At 30.7% G+C, this 13,763-nt stretch overlaps 1 protein-coding gene across 1 annotated transcript in view; it reads right to left on the reverse strand.

The window, feature by feature from the left end:
• Positions 1-4,010: 4,010 nt before the first annotated feature.
• The window catches only part of LOC143203296 (sialin), a 54,063-nt gene continuing 44,310 nt past the window's right edge, over positions 4,011-13,763 (reverse strand). The window contains exons 4-8 of the mRNA XM_076415447.1: positions 13,406-13,711; positions 6,231-6,374; positions 6,034-6,169; positions 4,367-4,608; positions 4,011-4,303 (exon numbers count right to left, since the gene is read on the reverse strand). Of these exons, the coding sequence (XP_076271562.1) occupies positions 4,085-4,303; positions 4,367-4,608; positions 6,034-6,169; positions 6,231-6,374; positions 13,406-13,711 (1,047 nt within the window). The 3' untranslated portion in view covers positions 4,011-4,084. The remainder of the gene's footprint in view (positions 4,304-4,366; positions 4,609-6,033; positions 6,170-6,230; positions 6,375-13,405; positions 13,712-13,763) is intronic.

Below are 13,763 nucleotides of genomic sequence, written 5' to 3' on the forward strand. Positions count from 1 at the left end.
TTGCACCGAGCATTTCGCGTCTTAAAATCGAGAACGCAGAAATCCCATGGTCAGAAGAAGCCAGCTATCTCGGTCTTGTCTTCGATCGCAAATTTAGGTGGAATTCCCACATTCAAAAGTCCCTCCATAAAGGTCAAGGTATTGTAAATTTGCTGTTCCCGCTTATCAACAGAGCCAGCAGGCTTCCTCTATCTATAAAATCTCTCCTGTACAAGATGCTGGTTCGATCAGTCGTTCTATACGGCTCCAGTGTCTATCTAAAATACGTCTCCCCTAGCCAGGTGGAACGTCTCCAAGTGTTTCAAAACAAAATTCTCAGGAGAATTATTAATGCCCCATGGTTCGTCAGGAACAATCAAATTCATAGAGAAACAGATGTCCCCCAAGTTCACGATTTTATATCCGAGGTTTATTCGAGATATTTCTCCACTCTTCGTCTCTCGGACAATAGATGTATTACCGAGCTGGCCGATATTTCAGGCCAATAACTCATTCGGCTCTTCGTAGCCTTATTCTATCACAGCCGACACTACCCCGTCGTGCTCTAACTCCAAATTGTCTCGACCTTCTTCGGCGAGCGATTAACTCATGTACCGCAAGCTGCGTGGTGTGATAACGACGCCACGTCCTTGCCTGGCCCTTGTGCCTCTTAACGGTGTTACCGGTTACGGGCACCCTCCTTACTAACAGTAAGAAGTATCAGTTAGGGTCATTGGATCAGCTGATAGGGTGGGGTTTAGTGGGTAGCCCAGAGGCAGCCTCCACATAACCAGTCCAACTCGCTTATCCTTGCGGGTCTTCCCGACCAGGTATCCGTAACAGGATTCCCCTACCCGGTTCCAGGCCAAAAAAAAAAGGAAATATGAAAAAGGGAAAACGCGCTATAGACAATTTTGATTATATTTACCAGGAGATATCTTATGTATTCAATTAGATAGTAGCCTTTCTTATGTTTACATTTAATTATTTTTTATTTATATTCATTATATACTTATACTTTAGCTTTATATTTATATAGAATTTTATTTGAGTAAATTAGTTTGAAAAATTACATTTGGGATTTATTTCAAATTTAATTGGTCAGTAGAATGCGACGTCAGAGGTTGGTCACGTGATGCGTATGAAGTCCTCGACCAATGAAATGTTTTCCTATTAAAATATTTTCTTTACAGGTGTCTATGATGACTCACGTAATGACGTTCTCAGCGCCTTCCTGCTGAGACCACGCAAAACAATTCTGAAATTATTTGTATTAAGTTAACACTCTATGTAATAAATCAACATTCAGAACCATCGAATCTGATAATTTAATTAGATTGTTTACGTTGATACATCGTATATCCACCAATAGATATCGCTGATCAATATAGATTCAAATACAATATGTTAGTACAATTCTAACATTTTGGCGACACTGCGAGCAGAAATTAGAAACTTTTTTTAATGTTTTGATGACTGTCTTCAAGTCCAAGAGCTAGTCTATTATTCTATTAAGAAATATGAAAAAAAAGTAGAAAATAATTGTATTATTCAAGAGCTTTACAAAGAATTTGGAGTAAAAAGTGTTAATAACATATAAAATTAAAATTTGAACGTGATTCTGGATAGTCCATGTTAAATAAAAAAAATGTCATAAAAACAAAATAAAGGATTGGAACTTATTCCAACTCAATGAAAAAGGTACATAATGAGAACAACATTTATCATCCATAATTCTCCCTTAATTATATATTGAATTATATATATTATTATTATATAGTTATTATAATTTATATTTACAAATATTCACTTCATAAAAGGTTCTGCTTAATTATGTATTGATGTAATTGTAGTACAGTGTATTTGTAACAGTAACCCTCTTTATCATGATTTTTAAGAAATCTGTATATATACATAAACACGTTATATTATTATCACGTTCGCTGTCAATTTCAGTTATATTGACCTCGTGTGTTATTAGTATGGTATTTTTTTATCATTTTTTTTTCTTCCCACTAACAGTAAATCTACTATAGTTTTGTTTTCTCATTGCTGCTGTAATGTCTTTAGAAGAACTTTGCATTTTTCTTTTATTTCGGTTACATCTTCATCCAAGCTGTTTGATACACATACCTTTTCTCTATTGACTAATCTTCATTAGATGAGTTTTGCAATTAATTTAGCTTCAAAGAGGTTGATCTATAATACAATTATAAAGCCAATTCGGACCTATGGGGTGCAAGTATAGGGTTGCACTAAAAATTCAAATCAACTAGTCATACAACGCTGTTAAAACAAAATTCTTCGATTGATTACTAATGCCTATCGCTAAGTAACCAACGAAGAACTGCACGATGACCTGGAAATCAAATGGATTTGCGAAGTTATCCAAAAATTTCGCCTTCTAACACGAAAGAAGATTACTAAATCATACCAACGTGGAAGCAATACAACCGCTGGACAGCGCGCGGAATGTCAGGAGATTGAAGCGAACAAAACTATAAGAACTTATATAAATTGTATACCTTTAGTGAAAACTATAGCTTAAGTTATTATAATTTTATAATTGAGGAATACATATTGATGTATTTTCTCGCACTCGTCTTGCTTGTTAATTAATCCAAGTACATAGGAAAAGTAGTAATAAATTAATTGTAAATTAAGATTGTACTAAGCTTATCTAATAAAGATGTTATAAAAAAAATTAATTTAACTGTCAATAATTTATATATTCAAATATGTTGTATGCAATAAAAAATTATGATATTGTATATTATAAATGTCGTTACAAGAAAAGAACAAATGAAACAAAATATTGGTTTAATAAATATTTATTTTTTATTTTACGGAAGATAGTTCTTCATAATCAATCTGCTTAGCTTTGATATCAGTACTTTTAAGAAAATATAAATGTAATAGAGCAATATAAAATCATTGTCATTTAATTAAATTATATTGTTTTAATTTGCTGAAGTATTATTAATTTGCTTTTTATTAGTGTAATTGCAAAAGGCTTATAACGGTGTATATTGATGATATTATAATTAATTTTATATATTTTTACATAAGTTTGCATTTTTTATTTTGCTTGTTGCTTTTTTACATTTCTATACCTACTTCAGCATTATATGAATAACAAAATATGATTTTTCAGTATTTGCCTTAAATTAATTGTGCATACGACTATTAATAGTCGTTATTAGGTTGGCAGGAAAGCAATTTCTATTTTGTCCTAATTAAATCCGACTTGAAGGATGTTCAATTCTATTACATTCAGATATCCAGACATACATTCTTCCAATACATGAAGATTTATTCAGAAATGCTCAAGAATCAACACATAAAATGGAAGCGATAGAATTAAAGCAACAAGCAGGAAGAAGAACAATAGAGTTTCTGGAAATCACTGATTAACTTAGTTTGTTGTATTAGTATTTTTATTCACACTATCTATGAATATACTATTGCAAAAATACTTCTTAAATTCCTGTTCAACATAAGTTCCGATTAAAAAAAATTACCAAGGGAAGAGCTTGAAAGAAGAAGAGAGAAGAATTGTAAAAAATGATGCATATGAAGGGTTGTTATATGTTGTTTGGAGCCCTGGTTAAGTCAATATGGTGTTTCAGTATTTTTAAGACATTAAAATTGTTTTAAAAATTGGTAATGGATTGGTAAATTCAATGTATAATTTCGAATTATCCAAACCTGGAAATTTGGAGTAATATTATTGTTTAAAGTATGTTTTATAACAAAATGTATCAATTTCTTAACACATACATGAAGGGAAGGAGGGACTTCTACACTTTATCAGCTGATATCTCCAATTAGAAACAAACCCAAAGTTGAAAGATATCTTTCTTACCAACCTAAAATTGTAAAGCTTTTTATCCAGGAAGTTGAGATATTGTCTAAAAATTAACACTAACAATATATCACATGAAATATTACATTCTCTTTTTTAATATCACCCTGTGTTTCACATGATTGATATCTCCAACCTCTTTTCCTTCCGGAAAAACACCCTGATATTATTTTACAGCAGATTTTATTACATTTAAAAATAAATTACATAGAAAATTGGCACTAACTATATACATCATTATTATGAGTTTAATTTTGTCGTCTCGGTTGGTTCCGTGTTACTTCCGTCTTCTTCTTTGCCGTTGATCTCTTTGATAGCCACCACCTCAGGGTCTTTGGGAGATTCCTTATCGTTCCAAGGCTGGATATCGGAGGTGCCGAATAGGATGAAGAACAAGCCGCATCCTACATAGACGCAGCCACCGATGATGAAATTCTGCGACCATTCGTGGATTCCGTTCTGATGGAAACAGACGTAAAACAGATTAAAGTTTTTTGTTATTACAGGGTTTGAGATGCTCACGTTTTTAGCCATTAAAGCTCCGGTGACTGCGGGAGTAATAAAGCCGGTGGTACCACCGATCAAACTGATGATTCCAAATATTGAGCCTGCAAAGTTTGGAGCTAAGTCTTGAGCGTTTTGGAGGTTGGTGAGGACTGCGGCCCCGTTGATGGACATGCTGAATATTAATATAAGCACAGCTCCGACGTAGTCACACTTGACTAATGTCATGCACATGAGTAGTACCCCAGGAACAATATGAGCTGGAATTAAAAAATAAAGATTATTATTTTTTATTCAGAGCATTTTCTTGTGCAATTTAATTGGTTTTCTTGAATTTAGCTGTAATCAACTTTACTATATTACGAGTTGCCTAACATTTTGCATATCTTAACACGTTCAATTCCAACTACGAGATAATTCAATACACGAGTTACCTCGCGTTCTTTTCTAGGATGCAACTACGAGTTATCTTGTCCTGTGTTTACTGGATATTTTTGTGCAGCTACGGTAAAACTCGAAATACATCGATAGCTGCTGGGAAAATAGTAAAAAAGTTTCTGAAAAACTCAATAAATTGTTTTTCACAGTTTTTTGATAGTAGCTTAATTCAATCGGAAAGTTCTGCTGCGTATCGTGCATCAAAGCTTTCCAAGCTACAGATTTTTATTTCTGAATGATTTTGATTAAATTGTAACCATCGCAAATGTTTCCTCAGGCCCAATATATTTATCAAATGCGCTATAGTAGTATTTTGAAGGTGTTTATTTGAGATTTCAATTGTGTTAGCTATTGTTTGTTAAAATTACAGGTCCTCATATATGATTACTATATTATATTTTAATCATAGTAAATATTATCGTCGTTCTATCTCGTTGATTGTTTACGAATAAATAAAACTTGTATAAATCACAATATGACACCTAGTTTTCGTCATATATCTGACATAGTACTTTTCTATGTCTACCTCTGAGAAATTTAAGAAACTTTTTGTATATGAAAGCAGTTGGATCTCTAGCATATAATGCCTTTTAAAGATATAATGATGACAGTTGAAATTTAGGTATGTCCTCATTCCAAATTTGCTAATTCTGTTTGTTTATATAACCAAAATACATAGAATTTGTGTGTTTATAAACTTTGAGAAGAGAACATCGAGTTTGAAATCAAAATAAATAAGAATTAGAAATATAAAAATAATTAATATGTTAACATATATAGTATATATAAAGGTTCTCTTTAGTATCTTTTAGAGTATTTATTTGGTAGCGACCTTGAGGCGAATGTCGAATTTTACATCGTGGAATAACTATCTACAAAATGCCCAGAAATATAATCCCAGATGCTGAACACTGGCGGGGTGCTAGCAGCGCCAACTACGAGATGATAACGAACATCTGGCAACCCCGATTCATTTATCTGGGAGATTATTGAAGGGTACTTTGGATCATTCAGTATCTGACCAACGCTGAGTTCAGACGTGCCACTATCGACTGTCCAAGCCTCGTCAACAGGTAACTCCGCTGCCATTCGTTTTATCTATTTGGCATTTTTCACATTTTTATATTACTTCAATAAATAACGGTCACATAATGTAAACACCACTGTTTCCTTTCGTTTTACCTCCATTCACTGAGCCATATAACGTACCCTAAAATTTGATTCAATGTATTCGATACAGGACTTACATAAAATAACAAATAATTTTCTCGTCAAAGTAGTGCTGATTAGTTTCTTGGACTTAATTACATCTCCAATATATCCAAATCCCATTCCCATGAACATTCTCAGCAAGTGAGGTAGAGCTGCTAAACCACCAGATGCCTATAAATTATATTAAATCATTTTTTATCACATGTTATTAATAAATTAAGCCAAAATTCACCTTGATATTAAATCCTATGACCTCAACCATAAATTTGGGTACTCCGGTGATCTGTAGGTACAACCCCCACAGGTTTCCAAAATGGCACATGCAAAGTGCCCAGAATGGAAGAGACATAAATATTTTCAGATATGGAGGAACTGCCTGTAATAAATTATGATAATTATTTATACGGTATTAGTTATAAATAGGCATTGTACTTTAACCTAGCTTAAATAATTCAACAGTTAATGAGGAACAATACCATTTCAATACCAGTTGAAACGTTATATATGACTACAGTATAAATTATATAATATAAACACTTTTGAATCGAATAATAATTAATGAAGGAAAAATATTGTAGAACTCAGATATAGTGTTTTATTTGAAGAAATTACTCTTAACTTAAAAGGTATAAGTAAAATTACAATTATTGTCTTGTTTACATGCATATATATTATATATATTATTTTAATATAATATATACTAGGTGTAACATAGCTGCAAGATATGATGGGTGATACTATAAAAAAAATAAGATAATAAATAAAAGAAAATATAAGATAAAAAATAAATATAAAAAGAAAATATTGTAGAACTCAGATATGGTGTTTTAATTAAAGAAATTACTCTTAACCTAAAAGGTATAAGTAAAATCACAATTATTGTCTTGTTTACATGCATATAAATTATATATTATTTTAATATAATATATACTAGGTGTAACATAGTTGCAAGATATGATGGGTGATACTATAAAAAAAATAAGATAATAAATAAAAGAAAATATAAGATAAAAAATAAATATAAAAAGAAAATATTGTAGAACTCAGATATGGTGTTTTAATTAAAGAAATTACTCTTAACCTAAAAGGTATAAGTAAAATCACAATTATTGTCTTGTTTACATGCATATATATTACATATATTTTATTTTAATATAATATATACTAGGTGTAACATAGCTGCAAGATATGATGGGTGATACTATAAAAAAAATAAGATAATAAATAAAAGAAAATATAAGATAAAAAATAAATATAAAAAGAAAATATTGTAGAACTCAGATATGGTGTTTTATTTGAAGAAATTACTCTTAACCTAAAAGCTATAAGTAAAATCACAATTATTGTCTTGTTTACATGCATATATATTATATGTTATTTTAATATAATATATACTAGGTGTAACATAGTTGCAAAATATGATGGGTGATACTATAAAAAAAATAGGATAATAAATAAAAGAAAATATAAGATAAAAAATAAATATAAAAAGAAAATATTGTAGAACTCAGATATGGTGTTTTATTTGAAGAAATTACTCTTAACCTAAAAGCTATAAGTAAAATCACAATTATTGTCTTGTTTACATGCATATATATTATATATTATTTTAATATAATATATACTAGGTGTAACATAGTTGCAAGATATGATGGGTGATACTCCCTATTTTTCATTTATAAAAATATAGCAATGTTTTCATAGCTTCAATGGTCTGAAATTTTTTATATTTTGACTGAATATTTTGATTCTTGTCAGGCAAATAAGGCTGGGATGTTATATTTGCTTATATTGTTATTTGATCACATTTGGCTTGTTAAAATGATTATACAAAGTGTTTTTTTACACATTCATTTTACAATTTCCTATTTTAAATTCATTATAGGAGAAAATGTATTTCTCTCAGAAATTCGGTTAATAATTGAAACGTAGCTAAACAAAACGATTGTAACGGCTTAACTACATCCTCATTCATAAATAGCACAGAAAATCGGTAGTTCTTAGAATACGTGGTTTATTTTGAATTTCGAAATAACCTCAACCAAAATGATTAAGATTAATTGAGCGCTTTACAGTCATGTTTATATTGGATTACGTATAATCCTATCATATTAACAAGATCTTAATATTTTTGAATAAAAAATATCTTTTTGGATCGAATTATAATTCCGCCACAAAAATGTTGTAAATACATTCGAGTGCAGATAGGTGATAATCTGCAGAAAATGACGTTATACCGATATATTTGCTCAGTAAATATAATTCTGATGGAATTTCGGACTATTGAGTTAATAACACAAGATTTAAAAAATATTTTGATACCCGAAAATACGTTTGTGTTATTTTTTTTTACTGTAAACCCAACAAACATGTAAGTAACAAAATAAATGTCGCATGTTTTTATCTATTTGTAGGTTCATTTTTTTTTGAACAGTTAATATTATATTGGGAAGAAACATAATAAAACAAGAACAAGATCAAATATTAACAAATAAACGAACAGACTGAGAATATATCGAAGAATCGCATTCAGCTGAATATTCTACTCAAGACAACCGAACAATTAAACTTGAAAGCAGAAAAACTTGTAGTCACCCAGCAAGTTACTTGTAATAATAGCTCTGGAATTAAGAGAACCAATCAAATTACCAATTAATTAGCACAAAGAAATTAAGAAAATGACTGAAAAAAAAAACCACGGAAAAACGACAACAAAATAAAATCACTAAATTAATATAAAACTCTTCCCATATTATTATTACAAAACATAGAAATAATGAATGGGAACTCAAATGACATACCCGGATCCATATTCTCACTCTGCGTCTAAGCCACCAGATGGCCGAAAGTAAATAGATTTATAATGAAAGGAAGAAGAAGAATTTTAAAAAGATGATAGATTTCTTTCCCTATATTTGACATTTTGTAAAACATCTCAGTTTATATTTGTTTTTTTTTAAATTATTTTTTATTTTAATTTTTTTATTTATTGACAAAAGAATGTTAAAACTAAATTTAACGAAAATTCTGCTGTTTTAATCGCTGTGCCGATATTATATACATATTCATATATATATATATATATATATATATATATATATATATATATATATATCTATATATATATATATATATATATATATATATATATATATATATATATATATATCTATATATATATATATATATATATATATATATATATATATTTATATATATATATTTATATATATATATATATATATATATATATATATATATATATATATATATATGTATATGTTCCTTGTTCTGGTGGATAAAATCGTTTGAAAGAATTGTAAAGGGTAAAAATGAAAAATATGCGTGGCTACATAACTATATATTTAAAAAAGGAAAGGAATCTTCCTATTCAAAATTCTAACATGTAATTACCATATTCAATAAATTCAAATATTGTATTTTTAAGTATATTTTAGACAAATTATTTTTTAGTTTATAATTTTTTACTTTATAATATATATTATATTGTCTGATTAGATATTGTTTTTTTTATGTATTTCCACAATGTTTTATACAAATGTTAACTGGTATGTATATAAGATATTTTATTAAAATTTCCCTCTGTAATACAAATTCTTTAACCCGATTTTTTAATTTCCCCCTGTAGTAAATAAACCAGCTTGGCGTATCCACAGGTGGTTTAAACGAACAAAACTTGGCTACAACTTTATACATGGGAGATGGGTTTTTATGTCGCATATATCAATGTATGGTTTACTTTTTTGTCATCTCTCGTATTTTTCATTAAATATATACTGTCGTTATTTGTTTTATTGACTTAATGTTGTTATTTTTTAGTATCTTAATATTTATAGAGATACTATTTTACGTCTAAAAATACATTATATCAGCAAATGAGTTACATAAAACCAAAGACCAACTAACATATATTAACCTTGTCACATGTTTATTTTTCTCCTTGTTTACCATTGTCATTGTTTGTACTTTATTTAGCTTTGATGTTATTTGTTTCGAGCACAGATGTCTTGCAAATATTATATAATAGTTAACAGAGAACATTAAATATTGCAACACCTAGTATTTAAATCCAATATAACGTAATATTACCTACAATTGGTCAAAAAGTTACACATTTTAGTGTACATTTTACGATAGCTGTCTAAAATATACATCTTTTAAATTATATTAGAAATCTAATTAATAAAAATTAATATTATTTTGTTCAAACTTGCTAAAACCCAAATTTATATGATGATGAGCGTTTTGTCTCATAGTAAAGTTTCCAAGTTGTTTTTGTGAGCTTTGTTGTTCAGTCTCAGTGTGATTTACTGGTTGGAAATGAGATTGTGGTAGGAAACCGAAAGGATGAGATCAGATTAAAGCAAAATTCGCATTTCTACCATTAATCGTTGGTAGTTGTTGTAGTTGTTGAATGCATCTTTATATGGGCGTTAAAATATTCATCCAATATGGTTTTGGTCGATACACAGAGTATGAAGAGATAATAACAGGTGAAGCAAAAGTCCCGCTACCATTTTGATTGCGCGCCATCTTGGTTATGTGACGTTTAGCTCATTTTCGCTTTAACTATTGTGTTGAGTAGACGTCCAAATTTTATTATGGCTAAATATACGCCACAAGAACGAACAGAAATAGTAAAAATTGCGTCAAAAATATCCTAATCCTCCAGTGCCTCACAAAACTACAATTTATCGTTTACATGCAAATTTTCGACATTACGGTACAACAGCAGATAGGCTATTGTACCGTACTGTCGGAAATTTGCGTTGTGTTTGTGTTCTGGAAGACAACGGACGTCTCGTAACGCTCGTAACGAAAACGTGGCTCTGGTGCGCGATAGTGTTGCAAAGTGTCCAGATACATCAATTCAGAGATGTGGTTCCTAGTTACACATGTTGAGCAACAAATTTTGAAAAATTTCCCGTACAAAATTCAAGTAGTCCAAAACTTGCTACCGAGAGATTCTAATCAACGAGTTGAGTACAGTAATGCAATCCTAAAGCTGTCTGGTGAAATTGAAGATTTTTCGTCTAAATTGATAATGAGCGATGAAACAGTCGGTTTTGGGGAACATAGAATCCTCAATTAATTCATGAAACATCATTGTATCTACTAAAAACAACTGTATAGTGTAGTATTCATGCTGGAAACATCATTAGTTCCTTTTTTTTTTAATGACCAACGTGTCGTGGTTACTGTTACTGCTGTTACTGTATCAAAATATGATTAGAAATTTTCTTGTGCCTGAAATGGACGAGCAAGGACTAGGGGACATGTGGTTTCAGCAAGATGGGGACACAGCCCACACAGCTCGTTCAACAATTCAATTATCGAATGAGGTTTTCCCACGAATACTAATTTCGCGAAGTGGCGAATTAGCATGACCAGCCAGATATCCGGATTTAACAGCAGCTGACATTTTTTATGAGGTTCTTTTAAAATCAAAAGTTTATGTGAATAAGCCTTTGTACTATTCAACATCTTAAAGACAATATTCGTCGCGAAACTGAAGAAATTCAGCATCAGATGTTGCAAGGTGTCATGAAAAATGCCTTAAAAAGAGCCGAAAGTTGCATAGCCATTTGCGGTCACTTTTAGGCGACATATTTTTTTAATAATAACGAAAAAAATGACTATACTGAATGTATAAAAGACCAAATAAGCTTTTTATGAAAATCTAACTTACTTATCTTTTTTTTGAGCAAAGTTATAGGCTATCAAAATGAAATTACGGGACTATTACGCCACGTTGTAAATGAGTTTTGTAAAATAATAAAACTTTGCTCTCATTTTGAAAAATTTTTATTTACGTTGGAAAGCATCTTGTATATATATTAGACAAGACTCATTAAGTCTCAAGTTGGTTATGACAAACAGCTTTTTTTTAGAAATTCGACTTAATTCGTGGATAATTTTATATTTTTCGGAACAACTGCTAATTTTGGACGCCCAACTATGTTTAAATCCAGAGCTTAATAATCTACTGTCTGGTTTTAATGGTATTTTCTACCGCAAAAAAACAATGTTTAATAAATAAACAAAATTATATTTTAAACAAACATGAGTGATATCTAGATCGAATGGCTTAGCTTAAAATCACATGAAGATTCATCACATCACATGATCCTTTCCTATTTTATTTTTGGTCATTAGTTTTTGCTTCGTTTTTGTCTTATTTTACTGTTTTCATTTTGAGTCGATTCTTGCATTTTCCTTACTATCGACACTTTCTTCTGTTAGCCGAATCTGCCTTTTATTTTGATGATCGCGTACTCCGTAAGCGGTGTTTGTTTGCAAGAAGATGATCTACTACTTTCTTATTCGCTATTATCGGTTTTTTTGTAACAATACGTCATTAAGATTGTCTTATCAACGTCGGTAGATATATCTACTAACAATTTAATTCGGTTTTAACAGCTAGTGGTACACCACACATTGCTTATACATAGCAAGACTTTATGGTCACGAATATTCCGCTTCAGTGTAACAACTTAACACTCCTAAACTAACCCATGACTTTAGCGCTTGGGATTATCGTATTAGACGCAGTTCTCATTGCCAGATGGAGTACTCCAAAGAAAATTCTTTCTTCTTTTCGTTTCGTTTCGTTTTGTCTGACAATTCCTGAAACCACTATGTAGAAACGGATTGAAATGGTAGTTCCAGTTATTTCGCGTTGTAGCCATTTTCCTTCCTTTTGAATCTTTCCAATAGATAATACATCAACTGCTAAGCTGTCTGAAAGTGTATTGAGAGTTTCAGCTGAGTTTTCATCCAATAAGTCTTGCATTTCATTGTGCTTGAATTTTTTAGGTCCTCTGGCCTGTTCTTTGTCATTGATATCAAAATCAGCACTTTCAAATAATTGAAACCAATACTGGTAATTGGAATATGATGAAGCAGCATAACCATAAGCTTCAAAAGTATTTCATAGGATTCAGTCAGCACGTTTTTTAAACAACAAAAATAATGCCAAAAAATGCAAGTTTGAGCGTCTGTATACACCGAATAATTCAATAATATTAAATGAAAAACTATTATTTTACGTAGAAAAATGTCAAATCTATATAATTTAATAGTGAGATTAGTTCGTTTAATAATAGTTTACATTAATACTCCTTTTTGGATAATAGATATGGCTGATTAAAACTCATGCAAGCACTTAATAGTTATTTCATTATATCTCTCAACAAAACTCTTCTTCTGAATCATTACCTCCTCCTTCTTGAACTTCTGCGCCTTGCTAACCTTACAACCCAGTAAAATTTAACGATAACAATGAAAAAGTAAGAACCTACTCTCATTTACGATTTTAAAACATGAAAAACTCTATTGTGGGAATAAAATATATTCTTTTTTTGTGTCAATTGAGTAAATAAATACCTTGGTTTTTGATATCGTCTTCGCCTGAGACTGTTTAATGAAGTCCTTTTCCTCTTGCGAGATCCATTTGTGTTGATCAGGGCTGTCCGCTACCACGAACCAAAATACCAAACAGAACACGCCGATTTGTATGGTGAGGAAGTGGAAGCCCCAGTCCCAGCCTGCAGCGGCCGTTACCATGCCGACCAGTACCCATGTCAAACAGGTACCCAGGGTATTGCCCATGAGAGCACTGACGAATTTGCCCTTCTCAGCTGGCGGCGCCCATCTGGCAATGAGACATTGCAAAGCCGGGTATACAGTTCCCTATATGATCGATCATCGTTTAATATTAATTGTATAATTGTTGAATGATATT

The sequence above is a fragment of the Rhynchophorus ferrugineus genome, unplaced genomic scaffold (genome assembly GCF_030347505.1).
Source record: "Rhynchophorus ferrugineus isolate W39M unplaced genomic scaffold, kcgeb_rfMv2 rfM1, whole genome shotgun sequence".
NCBI classification, from domain to species: Eukaryota; Metazoa; Arthropoda; class Insecta; order Coleoptera; family Curculionidae; genus Rhynchophorus; species Rhynchophorus ferrugineus.